Source organism: Bactrocera dorsalis, chromosome 2 (genome assembly GCF_023373825.1).
Source record: "Bactrocera dorsalis isolate Fly_Bdor chromosome 2, ASM2337382v1, whole genome shotgun sequence".
NCBI lineage: Eukaryota > Metazoa > Arthropoda > Insecta > Diptera > Tephritidae > Bactrocera > Bactrocera dorsalis.
The window spans coordinates 94217475-94233637 of NC_064304.1; the positions used below are offsets into that span (position 1 = coordinate 94217475).

At 36.1% G+C, this 16163-nt stretch overlaps 1 protein-coding gene across 6 annotated transcripts in view; it reads right to left on the reverse strand.

Moving 5' to 3' along the window:
* LOC105230895 (neuronal PAS domain-containing protein 2) overlaps nt 1–16163 on the reverse strand; it is a 109788-nt gene that overhangs the window by 9485 nt on the left and 84140 nt on the right. For all 6 annotated transcript variants that reach the window (XM_029552279.2, XM_029552278.2, XM_029552272.2 and 3 more), the window contains exon 5: nt 3509–3598. In XM_029552279.2, coding sequence (XP_029408139.2) covers nt 3509–3598 — 90 coding nt within the window. The remainder of the gene's footprint in view (nt 1–3508; nt 3599–16163) is intronic.

Below are 16163 nucleotides of genomic sequence, written 5' to 3' on the forward strand. Positions count from 1 at the left end.
AGTGGAATATTGCTCATAAATAACTGACGAAGAATAGACTACTCGTATAAAAAACATTTGGCTCTCTTCACAAGTATATGTACACATTGAAAAAAGCTGCTTATTTTAGTCGAGTTCATTCCAAGTTTACACCATTCTTTTGAAAATGGATCAGGGATTAGTTATGATTCAGTACAAGATATAGCGATATACTTGTATTTACATAAGTTACTTCATGGATTTTCAGCTTTTGGCCATTTTTTATGAACTTTATCTATTATCACTTATTCCATATTTCATGAGCTTTTTCAATGATTTCAGTTCTCAAGACCTTTTCGGAGGACCTGATCAATAGGCGTAAATTTTCAGGTGAAACCATTATTGAATTCCCTAAAAGTCCTCTTAAACACTGAGCTTGTTTGCGCAGAGTCGTAGCAATATTGAATGAGCTGCACTCAGTCCATTGTCGGAAAGAAGTTTGGTTGCCTACGAAGAGTCAATGGAAGATCCGAAAATGTGCACTCACACCGCCGAATTGACTTATGAAACAATGTGCGGTTTGGCAACGCAACACCGTCTTGACTTGTTTTTGTAAATAGCTGCTGCCTGAAACCAAAACAACAACAATCAGACATGGTCAGACAGATCGACAGCACCAACCCGATCGAACGACTATAAATAAAAATCAGATCAGCGGGTGGATTGCGCAATCGCATTGTGCAGCGAGAATAACAAAAACAAGAGCACAATAAGGAAACGAGAAATGCGAAATGCGAAAGCAATAACAGAACAACACAACACCGGGCAGATGCAATCGATTGCTGGCTCAGCGGTTATACTCAAGAGTGTGCTGGCATATATAGTAGATAGATATGTTCGTCTGTGTGTTTGCTTGCATGAGTATTTGCTTGTTTGTTATTATTGCCTTTGAATGGCGTTAAAACGAACGCATTTGCGGATTCCTGTTGCTAGCAGCGATCAAATTGAATCGAACGGCAGAATCAAATTGAATTGTATGTGGTAATAGTGCTGTACGCATGTGTGTGAAGGGAATTCCGCCAAATGCAGTCACTTGCTGCCGTTCGACTTGTAAGCTGTGCAAATGGAGGCTTGGCGGCGTTGCGCATGTGCCTGGCGCTGTTGTTCTTGGCGGGAGCAGCTTATGGCAGGTGGGCTGTGTTTGTTTGTTCGGCGCTAATGCCACATATAGATATATGAAAGTGGGGGCAAAAATCCATATTCTTACATACAAATATAGGAACACAAGTGCTTTGCCTCAGCGTTGTTGCGAGGAGCCGCTAGTATGAGCAAGCTCAGCACTTTTGCCACACTCTGTGGTTGCTGTGATTTCTTCTGTTGTACTTTTTTTTATTGCAAATGCATTTATCTGCTTGTTTGTTTAACTGTTGCGGCAAAAGAGCTGTAAAAAAATGTGTAAAAACAAAAACCAAAAATGCTGCTACATGATTTGGGTTGCAACACATTTACTAAGCTGCCCGCACTGCCACTTTCTGACAACAAAATCTCGTTGCAATTCAATTGTTAAAACAATATTTGTATTGTGCCTGCGTATACAACAACAAACGCTGCGCACATGCTCGCTCCTCAGTTTGGTTGAGAGTTTGCACAATTTTTAATTTAGTTGTAAATGTGTAAATCGACACATGCTCCGCCCATTTTGGCATCTCAATTAAAAATTAAAACTTCGTCTGCAAATGCTGCAGCTGAACGCATGATTTTCAGTTTTTTTGTTATTGTACATACATACATATGTATATGAATTATATGTATCGGAGAGCAATCACAATATAAAAAATTAAAATCCAGTGTTGCAGAAAGAAATCAAATATTGGAAAAAATTTTTGAAATATACTTTTAATTTTTTAAGAATTTTTTTTAACAAGTTCTCAAACATGTTTTAAACAAATTTCAAAAAAATTTCGAAAGAAAATATTCTAAAAAATAAAAAAATTATATATATATAGTATATAAGTTTCAAAACAATTTCAAAATAAAATATTCTAAAAAACTAAATAAAATATGTGTAATTATAAAAAAAGAAAAAATTCAAATTTTTAAATATGTTTTGAAAAAAAGTTTAAGAATTTTTTTAAGCTTTGTTTAAAAACTGAAACTTTGTTAAAAAAAAAATTTTAAATTTTGTTTTTTCAAAACATATTTGTAAATTTGATTTTTTTTTTCTTTTTTTATAATTATCCATATTTTTTTTTTAGTTTTTTAGAATATTTTATTTTGAAATTGTTTTTAAACTTTTTTGTGAAAATATATATTATTATTTGTATATTTAATCAAAATATTTTTTTAGTTATCCAAAAAATTCTCTTTATTGCTCTTCCCGAAAAAATAAATTATTTATAACAATCGAACAGTTTTTTTATGAAAATTTGCTCCAGCTATTTCTCTCTCTCTCACTCTTTATTTTACGTGTAGCAAAAAAATGTGTCTGAGGTTCTATGAAAATCATATTAAGCTTTTAGAGAGTCCACTCTCTAATATTGCAAAGAAGTACAAGATCATTTTCAGATTATATATTGAAGCAGTAAAGCTTAAGCAAAAATAGCTGTAAGACTAATAGCTTAGTCAACGCATTTCATAAAATATTTTCCATGCTTGAACTATACGAACAACTAAGTGACTTGCAAAAGCCATTTACGGAATTAAGGCTATATTATCTATCGATGAAAATGTGTGTAAGATTTTGTAGCTCAAATTTAGAAAACTGTGATTTGTCTTTTAAATCGAATCTAACCTAATATTCCATTCAAACATTCAAAAGCCGCAAGCGAAATGACTTCCTCAACACGTGTTGGAAGATTAATGAGTACGCATACATACATATATACAAACACAAATATATAAACATATATTTTTTCGTTTTTTAAGTAGTGGTATCGATACATATATTTATTATAGACACAAATTCATGAATAAAAACAAATTCTTATCGCGTTTCCATTCAAAAACAGAGAAGCACCAAAAACAACAAACCGAAATTGTTGGCATTCAAAGTGAAATTAACCACAAATCAAAGACGGTAGCGCATTTGATAATCACCAGCAATTAAAGAATTTGAAAAGAGGAAAAATGTTAATTATATGGACGGACATGAGGTAGCTGCGTTACAAGTGCGTGCGAAGTAATGTCAGGTTGTTGCAACACGCCATGGGTTTCATTCACGAAAATGCCACAATACAAAAAAAAAATATAAAAAATAAAATTAAAAAAAAAAAATTAAAAAAAAAATTAAAAATGAAATAGTAATAATAATGGAAATAAAAAAACAAGTCAATCAAATCAATAAGAAAGAAGTACCAGATATCTACTTAATCGATTTGAGAGAAAATATTGAAATCTTTCACTTGTGGATGTTAAAAGTGACCAGCGGTTTGGTTATTGTTTTACAGTATTTGTTTATATTTTTTTTAATTTCAAGTTTTTTCTTGTCAAAAATGTCGATTTATTTCATGCTCAGGTAACTGTGTGTACCTTTGTTGTTGTGTTCACTCACCTGATGAAAACCCAAATAGCTCTCGATGCTGTGCGTGGCAAAGAAAACCTCGCCTTCGCATGTCAGAATCATTAGAAATCCATTTAAGGCCTGCAAGAGAAAGCAAAATTGTAGAATAAATCAAGAAAATATGTGAAATGTATGTGTGTATGTGTTTAATAAGCTTTAATTGTAATACCACTGATAGCAGAAGAGTTTTTTTGATAAGTTTGATGGAGTAAATTGTTATGATTTTGATTTTTATAGATTTTTGTGGATTGACGATATGACGCTGTGAAGTTGGAGTCAGATGTGACAAGAGAAGACTGATAGCTGCTGTTTCTGGGTTATCAATTTGGTTTATAAATATAAAAAAATGTATATATACATAAACAGATAAAACCAATATTTTCAGTATGGTAATGTTGCTTAAGAATCTTATTCTTCCTTGAATACTTATTTTGGTAACAGAAAACTTAGAACTACTTCGGAAGGCAAAAGAAACAGTCTTTCAGTTTTCGCCTTCCAGAGCCGCAATAATAAGACAAAAAATAAAATATCGTTCGAAGGAATATCATTTATATTGGACACTGATCGTGATGCATGGTCAGTTAATCAGCAATGGCCAAGTGATCTTCATAATTGTTCATAGTTTTAGCAGAGTCGAAGAATTTTCAGACAAATTTCAAGAATTTGATTTTCTAATATGATTTATTCATCAAAGGTTGTACCAACCGAAGCGTAAAATGAGGAGTGGTGGCTTGTTTTACGGATCTGTTAGAAACGCAAGGATGCCAGCGTAGTCTCTTCAGGATGATTGGCACGATTCGCACTCTAAGTACGGTGATTGTACTTTTTTGAGATCAAACTAACACACAAATGCGCCTCATCGCTGTTATACCGTAAGTTTGCGGTACTTAACGTGACTGATTGTAGGTTAGGTTACGATGAGAAATTCATAAAACAGTAGTTTTGATCATCTGAAGTGAACTTAAGAAATAATAACAGACATTTCATTTGATACCAAGGGGACCAACCTATAAACCATTCGGTGATGATTTTGGAAGTAGTCAAAGGACGAAGAAAGGAAGCAAAAGAACGCATGTAAAACCAGCATATATTTTATTATATAATAGAATATTTTCTAAGCTTTCCAAACATTCGTCTCCAAGAGTACAATTTCATATTCGAAGAAACGCATTTTTATGACATCTATTAAACTTTGAAGAGTTGTGGTTCTGATGTGGCTCTTCGAAGCCTTTGATTAAGCTTAAAATTCCACGCAACTATTTTTATTGATTTTGATGATGAACTGAGAAAACCGCCATATTTAATTACAATTGAAACTTATTACAACAAAAATAAATGATAAAAAAATCATAAAACGACAAACAGGTAGAGACACCCAAACAAAAAAAGCAATAAAATCTCATTTTTTGACGCAAGAAGAATAATTGCCGCCAAGAAACCCAAGAAACCACAGCGTCAAAGTGATCACCGCCGCCGAGCCGATCGCTACCGGCAAGAGGTACAGCAAATCACAACAACCTTATTCGAGATACGAGCATTTATTCATGTTGTCATTGCCGCCATTGACGTTTGTAATAAAAAGATTAATCCGTCATTTGTTTATACGCAAAGCAAAAAGAAAGGAAAGAAGTGAGTAAAGAAATGCTGAATGAATGAAAGAGAGGCTTAAGCGCCACAAGGCTCATCAAGATCAACGGTGAAAAGCCAAGCGTCTACAAACAATACACTACTCGACTCGACTATATATAATATATATTTATTAGCAGAGACAACCTGCAGAGGTCTACATCAAACGGGGAAACCAGGAAATGGCAAGCAATTAAAGCAATGAGCTCCACTACATATGCCGGAGTGGAAGCTGCGGTCGAAATACCTGATATTTTGTATTGACTTTGATGAAGGCAAAACCTTTGTGGTTGCATGTAGTTGTAGCTGTGCTTGTTGTTGTTGTGAAGACTGACCACATTTTTACCTCTGCACTTGTCATACCAATTCTGAGCATTTTCTATTTATGCGTTTTATACACATAAACTCGGCGGCACTTTGGCACTTACACATATTTGTATATATGTACGTATTCACTTTGAAACAAATACACAATTTGTAACCGAAACCAACGCTTTTATATATTTCCGACACTTGATTAAGCACCTATTGCATTGTTTTATTTGTCCCGTGCGCTTTCATTCATAATTTTGGTGGCTGAAAGCCCGAAAGTGTTTCGCATTTTCGCTGTTTTTTACACTAAATAATTGTTTGCTGACGACCGATGGTGGGTTGCATGTTAGAGGTAGTGAAATCTAGCAGTTTCCTGTAAGCTGTGAAATATGGAGTAAAATGAAAGTGAAACCGAAAATAGTGCAGTCGATTTATTTTTGCGAATAATGGGTCTATATAAGTGATATACATAAATGTTTACGCATAGATTTTTATTTTATTTGAAAAATTCGATTTTTGGTGGATATCTCCTTGAAAGGTACCTCCATCCGCTTTTTGGTTATAAATCATTAAAGGAACCAGAAAAAATGTTGAACACGACTGCGCCGAAGCTATAACATCCTTCATAGGTGTATTTTTTATAGCGTAAAAGAGTATAACAAGACATTTACTTGAATTTCATCGGTCAGTTTACATGACAGCTATATGCTATAGTTTTCCGATCTGAAGAATATTTTCGTAGATTATAGCAATACCTGAGATAATACTCTGTGCCAAATTTCTTGACTATATCTTGCCAAAGAAAAAAGTTTTCTATATAGGAACTTGAACTTGATCGGGCTGTTTACATGACAGCTATATGCTATAGTGGTCCGATCTGAACAACTTCTTCAGAGATTATAACAATGCCTTGGGTTATAAGCTATGCCAAATTTCGTGACGATATCTTTTCAAATAAAAAAGTTTTCCATATAAGGACTTGACTTTTATCGATCGATAGGTATGGCAGCTATAAGCTATAGTGCTCCAATATCGATGGTTTCGACAAATGAGCAGCTCGTTGGTGAGAAACGAACGTGTGCGAAACTTTATGTCGATATCTCGAAAACGGAGGGTGTATATATGTAGATGGAGAGACGGGCATGGCTATATCGAATGAGCATATCACGCTTTAATCTTGGTCTCATATCGGTGTGGTCGATGAAAAAATTAAGAGATCAAACAACTTCTGACATTTTAGTCACCGTTCGGGATGCGGAATACGATTAGGAAAGTCGTCGGCTAGTTGCAGCTAGCTCTGGAGCATGTTTCAAATGGAGGGTACCCAAATACATATATAATAGTGAATAAAAGCAAGCTTGTCACAATGCAACCGGTGCTATCAAGAGAATTTTTGGTATATTGAAAGCAGCTCACATATTGCTCTATATCTATTGTAGTAAAGACTGCTATGGAGTTTCGAACTTTTCGTATACATAAATTAATTCAGTTAGTTTAGACGAAATGAGATGCTTACATATATATATATAAATACCGGTTTTAAGCAAACGATGAGTCTCGTTGAGTAGCTTTATGTGAAAAAAAAGTGTGGAAATTCCTCACAACATTTTTATTCAACAAGAAAAACTGTAAACCCCACACTATGTCGCACCGACTTGTTTCTTGTCTTTCGTTTTGCTTATCTCATATGCGCAACAACGCACTGCCAATCAACATAATCAAATAAAGGCGTATAGAGAGTGCAAGCGCAGGCGCAATAGCTTCAGCGCGCGCACGTCACACGCACCAAACGCGTGGGGAATCGCAAAAATTAACACGACTTTTGCGTCTATTTTCATTATGCGCAGCTTGTCAGCTTGCAACACAAACACCGTTGCGTCTACTATGAACAGTTATATATATGTACATACATATGTTTGTAAGTAAGTTGAACGCGCTGCTTCACGGCGCACTTGTAAATTTGCAATTTAATGCATACATTATGTGTAAGTGATTTAATTTTTCGCCAGCAAGTGCATGCGCATGCCTGCAACCATATTTTTTCGCCTCATTTCCATTGCATATTTGTTGTTGTTTGCTCGCAAAGTTGGGCTGCTGCGCAAGGCGCTTGGCTTTTCGGCACATTTTCGCAATGCTTTTTTGCCATTTGATATTTTTTGCGTTTTATCTGTTGGCTTTTTCGCCTCATATGCGCGTGCATATGTGCATGTGTGCGTGTATGCGTTTTTGCGCTAAGCGTTTTTCGCCTTTCAGCATTTGCGGACAGCGCGCAATCTTTAAGTAGCTGTTAATTGGTTTGGCGCATGCGAACCGCACCGCAGCCAGCAAGCAACAACCAGCAACCGACAAACAAACAGCTAGGCATGCAACATGACTAGCAATAACAACAAACAAAATTCGCAATAAAAACCAATTTATACTCGCTGTATTTACAGGCGTTCAAGCGATGATTTTCTATTGCTCCATATTTTTGCTTCCGCGCCGGCGCACCTGCCGCAGCTTGTCTGCTGTTTTTCGCGGAGATTTCCTCGTCATCTTCGCTGTGCTCATAGCTGGTGTGTACTTGTTTTCTATTTCTCATTTTGCGCTTTGATAATTTTCATAAATATTTATACGCAGCAACAATTGATGCTTTCAATAATAAGACTACACACACACACGCACATTTACATATGGTGTGCATACGCCTGAGTATAAATATTTATAGCCTTGTTGCACTAAAAATTGCAAGAGAATGCCAAAAATGGCGCAAAGCAACAATAAATGCATTTCGCTGTTTGTTGCAGTTTTTGTTGTTGACTGATTGCGCTGAAATCCAGTCAAGTAAATCAGCAAATGTGTGCATAGAAATATATGTACTCTCACATTTACAATGTCCCTGCTTTGTGAGGCGTTAAAAATGGGCGGCCCACTTGCAGATTGCTCGTGTGATTCTTCTTACTGCACTTCTAAATTATGATTTTCATTTTAATTGTGCGCATTGCGCATGCGCAACTTTGCATTTCTCAGAAATTGTGAATATATTGTGTAGAATGACACGCATGCGTAGAACACGTTTCATATATTTCAATAGATTTGATTGCCGCTGTGGTCTGTCAGTTCTTGGATTCATAGAAACATTTTTGTTTTAAAGAAAGAACAGACTTTTTTTAATAAATACTGATCAATGTATACAGCTTATGATTTTTGGAGACTGCTTCTGCAAAGCCTATAAACCCCAATCCCTAGATTTCTAACCAGTATTCAACTTAAGCTAGCTAACGTCTATATTAAAAAAAACATTGAAAAATTAGTTGACTTGGTTTCGCTACGACTTAGCGAGTGGCGAATCGAACACCAATTCGGTATAACTGAATTAGATTAGCATAATTATGGCCTCTTTTTACGAATAGCTTCTCTCAAACGACAGATAATACTGAAATACTTTTATTATTCCTTGCTGACAGTTTAGCCGGTCGGAAGGAATTCGAAGGAACCTCGATAATCGAAGAAAACTGCCCATATAACCTTGATTTTTGACCTACTTTGACGTGTTTTTTTCTGGTTCGGCTCACTTTTACCACGATATTCGGCCGATTGATCGTCTGTTTCCGGGTCGTAAGCAAAGATCCAAGACTCATCACCAGTATTCGTGTACTTGATATCCTGGTAGTCGTAAAGCATTGTTTCATAGACTTTAACACGACGCTGTTCTTCGAAAAAATTAAGTGCTTTTGCAACCAATCGTGCTTTCTAAGGTCCAAATGTTCTTTCAAAGTGGTTTTCACTGATCCTTGCGATATTCCAAAGATGACAGTAGGATCTCTAACTGTTAATCGTCGATTCTCAAGCACCAATTCCTTTATTTTATTGACGTACTGAGCTGATGTTGATGGCCGTCCTGGATGTGATTCGTCGTCAACGCGTTCTCGAGTCTCTTTGAATAATTTGTACCAATCAAAAACACTTGCTCGCGCCAAATTCCAATCTGAATATTTCTGCACCAAAAATTTGTTACCGCGCACAAAATTATGAAATGATATGAATGAAATTTTTTTGTTGCATATTTTCACTCATCGAAAAAGTCGCCGAATGCACTTTATGTACTTCTGAAAGACAAGCTTATACTAAACACTAATGATTACTTTCATGTGACATTTGGCACAGATTTCCCTGGCAGTCATTTCAACAAAAAAAAAATATTTTGACTAATAAGTTTTCGCGCAAAATTTAAATTAGAAAGTCTTACTATTTTTTACCCACAATAGTATGTTTGAATCTAATTAAGCATATCATGTAGAAAATGCTGAATCGAAGACTGCAATATCTTCGCTCAACTATATAAATTGTCTTTCTTTTCAGTTAGAAGAAGAAACCCCGAATCTTTCGTCTATGAGAGAACACGAAACTACAATTTAGCGATGCTGAATGTAAGCACTTTAGTTCTTATTCTAGAAAATCGAAAAAAATTGGAATCATTCTGCAAAGTATTTATTTGTGAGATAGGAACAAAGATTTCGTTTCGCTACACAGCTCTTTACTAAATAAGAATAAATTGCTTATATTTTTCACCACTTCTTACAGGGTGGAACAAAGTGTGCTGAGCTTACCCTCGTTCGAATGGATAGCAAAGTCCAGCAGCTATGTTTTTTGGCCGAAAATTTCAGAATTTTAAAGATTTTTAACATCGATCATAGTTTCAGCAGGTTGGGGCAATAAGTCAACATTTCAATAAGTCTTTGTGATTACTACACCAAATTTCTCAATAAAACACTATATTAAAAAAAAAAAAATAATAATAATAAAAGCACTTCTGTCGGCAATTCATTTACGCTCAGTATACATTTTTTGCCGGGGTTTTGATATCTCTAAGAAAATAAAGATTCGTTCTCACTAGAAAATTCACCGAAACACATTTCAAACTCTTGTTTTTCTAAATGTTACAGTGTTATAAAATATTCAAAAATAGTTTTGGGCAGCACGTGAATACCAAATCCGGTTCATTTCGAATAAGTTGACTGGATTGTTGCAGAACGGCCAAGGCATCATTGGAATATGCCAGTGTCAAAATGTTTTTAAAAGTAAATGAATTTTTATGCATCCTGCAATGTGTGTTGTGTGTGAGCAATCACGAGATTCGTAGTCATTCGCCTCAATCAAACAACTACACTACGAGGCATTTTATTTTTTCCCAGATAATATTGGAAAATCTTTCAACAGAAAAAACAACCAAAAAATTCGTTATTGACGTTTGATAAAGTTATAAAATGAAAATAATAAAAATTAAATAATCGAAATAAAGTTTATTTTAGCAGCATTCTGGCTACTTGAGCTTCGGAAACGTTGTCTCTTGCTTAGTAAAAGTCTTAACATTCGAAATTGCAAACATAATGGTAGTCGAAAAAGTCTTTTCGTATTTCTAATCAAACTTCAATTTATTTTTTTTTTTTTATATTTATGGCATATTAATAAATAAGTAAACAAATATATACCATTTTTTACTATTTTCCCCTTAGAGACATTCTTCCCTTTTTATACAAAAATTTCAAAATATAGCGTACTTTTTCATTTTTTTTCTCTCATTTTTGAACAGCTGTAACTTTTTTTCAACCCCGAAGTAAATTTTTTTGGTTAAATGAAGCTTAAAATCTCATCTTTCCAACACTATACTATGATATGACACAATGCGATTGTAGCACTGCAAATATATAACTGTAAAGACATCTATTGACGAAATACGAAAAGACTTTTTCGACTACCCAATACTTTCTATTATCAACAATCATATTCATCTAAAAACATAAAATTTATATGGACCACCCTTTACAGCACGAGTAATCTATGCTACAGCATCTTAAGCCACAACGTTGATTACACAATCATATTCGTATTTTGCCGTTGTTTTTGTACCTCACAGGCGTGTATTATTAAAATCGCATTAGAATGCGCTATCAAACCGGCAACGAGCACACGCAGCAACAACAACAACAACATAAAGAACGAAAACAACAAAAATAACAGTTGAAGCAATTTTAATTAGCTCAACATTTGTATTTGTTGTTGCAACGAAGTGGTTGGCGACGAAGTTGGCGGATGTTGACGAGCATCAGACTTTTCCAAAAAATAAATAATACTAAAAAAAAATGTTAAGAAACATGTGAGTAAAGAGTTAATACAGCGGCCCGAATGCTGTTTGCAGCCGCAGTTGCCACAACCAAGACGCATACAGTGCTGAGAAAAACAATTAACGGGTCGCAGAGGCAGCGCCACATAAGATGCAGCGAGCAGCGCCGGCAGTGTCGGCAACGACGATCACCCCAAGTGGCAACGAGTGGAATAGTGGTGAATGATGGAAGGTCAGTATATGGCAACGCGGCGAGTAAGAGGGCGGAGTAACGGAAGAGAGCATTGAGCGACTGGCTGACAGCGATCCTTGTGATGATTATTGATGAGCTGCGTCCACCCCAGAGCAGCCGAATTGCCTAGCGAATGAAATATTTCCGTACTTATGTGTGTGTTTGTATGTGTTTAGACTGGTGGTGGCTTGGTTATAAAACACAAACAGCAACAACAAGACGGATTTTATGACAAACCAGATTGTTGGCGTTGTGAAAACTGTGAATTATGTGTTGTTATTGTTTGATTTTTATTGAGTTAATGTTTTTGTTTTGAAGCGACTTCTTATAGTCGTACATACAGACAAGTGTAATCTTCTAGGCAGTATCGCTGATCATTAAACATGGGTGTAATATACATATGTACATACATACATGCGATTCTGTTGTTATTATGACATCCATTTGGTTATTGTTGTTGTATTGCACCGCTGTTGCATTTCAAAATATGACGCCACTTAGTATTTTATGTGCTTACATGTACGTATGAGTGTGTGCGTATTTATATAAATGCGTTGGCATCCTTGTTTCACACTACCGCCTGGCACCGGCACTTCCTCTGCTCGACCCAGCGCTTCTTCAGCACTTGCAAGCGCTTTCTTCAACCTCACTCCGCTTTTGATTGCCATCATTATTGCGCTGTTGCCGCTTGTCTCTCCGCCGCTGCGTTAATGACGCAAAAGCAGCAGTTATGACGACCGCGTTGTCCCCTCCACTCCGTCCTTCGGCGCTCCGCCATCTTCATCATGCGTTGCGTGTGGCATTTAGTTGCACTTACGGCTGCTTACACGCCACCTCTCACGCAGCCCTACTCATCCATCTTCGCCATGTCTGTCTGTGTGCTTCTTGTGGACACTTTGCTTCGGGGGGTCGTTGCTAATTTGTCTCCTGCATTGCAAGTGCTCGGCACTGCGTTCGTAAAGCCAGCTGAAGGTGTTTTCGCTGACTTTTGGCGAGTGTTTGAAGATCGCCGTAATGTTTGCCGTTATAAATTTACCTGCTTTTGTATATACATATGTACATATGTTTATGTTGTGTATGTAATGTCCATTTGCTGGTGCTCATGGGCGCTATGGGCAAAGTGATATTTAAATACACCCAGATTAATTACAACTACTTGCAGTTTTTTACAAATTACTCTCATCTGGCAATTAAAATTCATTAAATTTATCTTTAACTTTTGTGATGGATCCTCAGCGGATCCTTTAAGCTGATTGCGGCGATCATTCACGTCGCAGTTACATTACAGATACAGCGGCTTTTGCCAGCTTTGAAGCGCCGCTTTTTTTAAGTTTTTTTTTTTGTTAAATTTTGAGTAGAAATTTATACTTTTGAAGAGAAGAAATATTAAAGAATTATAGATATCACTTATGTTCATGTATACTACAAAAAGAAGTTCACCTAAAATGTTTAATTCATTGGGACATCATATCAAGAAGTTAATCGAATTGGAGAAACTGAAGTTATTTTTGATCAAAGAAATGTTTCAGATAGTAAGCAATACAATATTTGCTCTTATAAGCTACAATAAGCTACGTTTATGCAACCAAGACCAAATATTTCTTCAAAATAATACCTATGGCAAGTAGATTTCCCATGAGTTCAGGCATACTACTGTAAGCATACTACTGTTTATCGCGAGCAAGTGTTTTTTATTGATAAAAATTAAACAAAGAGGCTCAAGAACGCTTTGACGACGAACCACGTTCAGGAGGGCCATCAACATAAACTGATGATCAACACATCAATAAAATAAAGGAATTGGCGCTGGGATATTGGCGATTAACAGTTAAAGATCTTACTGGCATTGTTGGAATATCTGAAGCAACAGTGAAAACCATTTTGGGCCTAAGAAATGTGAATGATTGATTCCAAAATTACTAATTTTTTTCGAAAAACAGCGTCTACCAGTATGTAATGGAAGATATTATTACTGGCAATAAGTCTTGGATCTAAGCTTATAACCCGGAAACAAACGATCAATCGGCCGAGTATCGTGGCAAAGGTAAGCCCAAATCGAAAAAACACGTCAAAGCAGTTAAAAAATCAAGATTATGTTGACAGTTTCTTCGATTATCGAGGTGTGGTGCACTCCGATTACCTTCCGACTAGCCAAACTGTCAACAAGAAATATTATTTGAGTGTTATGCGTCGTTTGCGCGAAGCTTTTCGTAAAAAGAGGCCGGAATTATGGGCCGACAACTCTTGGTTTTTGAGCCACGTTAATAAACTTGAAATGATTCTTCATGAGTTTTTGCCAAATTTTCAACCATAATCGGGCCGCATTTATAACCTTTCTTTATATACAAATTTTTTATGACTCTTACACTTATAACAGCCATTTATACATAGGCTGCTATATATATTTCTGGACTAGGCAACACCAAGTGTTGCCAGGTGCAATCTGACATTTCCATTGGAAAGTTTGACATTTTTTAGCATAACATCACTCAGAACGTTTTGTCAATTAATCGTGAATTGTTTTATTTACAGGGAATTAAAAAATTCATCTCGGGAGAAAAATGGAATTAACTCGTGAACATTTTCGTGCGATCATTTTTCACAACTTTCGACGTGGATTATCACGACAAGAGTGCATCGATGAACTAAAATCTGTGTATGGCTATGAAGCACCATCCTATAGCACTGTGAAAAACTGGTACAACGAATTCAATCGTGGCCGACGCTCGCTCAAAGACAAATTCCGTGAAGGTCGTCCAAAAACAGCCGTTGTGCCAGAAAACATCGATGCCGTACGTGAACTGATAATGCAAGACCGTCATGTAACATACCTTCAGATAGAGGCATGCCTATGCATTTCTCCCACCAGCATACATTCGATATTGCATGAACACCTGGCCGTAAAAAAGGTTTGTTCTCGTTGGATCCCGCACAATTTGACAATCGCTCAAAAAAAGGCTCGTGTGGAAAAAGACGTTTATAAGATCGTCACAGGTGACGAATCATGGATCTATGCGTATGAGCCCGAAACAAAACAGCAATCGACCGTGTGGGTCTTCCAAGACGAGCCAAATCCAACGAAAAAAAAAAACAAAAAAAAAACATTTTCGTTGATAAATATTCCTATTTTCATTATTAGGCCAGAAATATATACAATCTAATGTTTGTTACAGAGTATCACCAAACATCTCTGCATTACCACTTGCCAAGTTAACAGACATTTTCTCTAAGATTACAACACAGCTGACTTCGGCACCTCGCATGTGTAGCTGACACAGTAAGCGAAAAACTCTCTTGCAACATGTAGATAATTAAATGTGGGCGCGTATAGCCTAAGGCGTACAAGCATTGGTTCCTCTGTCTACACAACTGAAATTTGCATTAATAAATTCCCTAAAATTAGTTCCATTTCCATAATTTTTCATTTTAAAATGCCACATTGGTAAATACATACTTTTTTTATTTCAAATAAGCGAAGAAAGCTCTAAAAAAGCTAAAATTATTGAATTCGACAGCTTTTTGAAATTGAGCTTTCGCAGACGTAAGAAAATTGGAGAAATTAGGTAAAAAAGACAGTAAATAAAGTGTAACTCTTAAATAATCTACGAGCAGTCGAAAGCGATTTGGATTTACATTACAACTAAAAATTACCTTAAAATTACTTCAAATGTTAGGGGTGCGAAACTATAAAAACCATTGCTGAAAGAGATAGCATATCTTAAATATTCACGTCTACCAAAAAGTCATATCACACCTTTTTTCCTCCTAAGCTAGTTCTACAATATTATACTCAGCGAAAACTGAAGGTATGGTTATCAAAGCAAATCTTTGAGAAAAGTCGGAGCACTGAAGGGCTTTTGAGAGGTTATATTGATCGAAAATGTTTGCTTTGGAAGCTTTCTTCGATGAATTTAAGATACTACAAATTTAGAACTACCAGTCTGAATAAAACTGAGATAACTGAGAAAAAACATAAGACCAAAATATTACAACAACAATAACAAAAGAACTGTGTAAAAGCAACAGGTGAAGACCTGCAAAATCGCTAGAAATGCGCATAACAAGTGCATTCGAAAGTTTTAAGGGTCCATAACCACGAAATGCATTCGGCGCTGGTGAATCGACGCACACACAAAACAAAAACCCTCAGCACCTATGCTAAGCAGGCGCCACCATGAAGAATGCACTTGACCGTATCAAAATGCAATGCAAGCCACCGAAATGTCGGTAAAAAGTGTCGAAAGTGAGGTGTGGGGGAACGGAGGGCACAAACGCCGCCCGGTGAAATGTATGCTCCGACGGAAGTGCACAATTGTGCAACTCGGCAATTAGCAATAGCGACAGTGCGCACACACGAACTTAAACGAATGCAC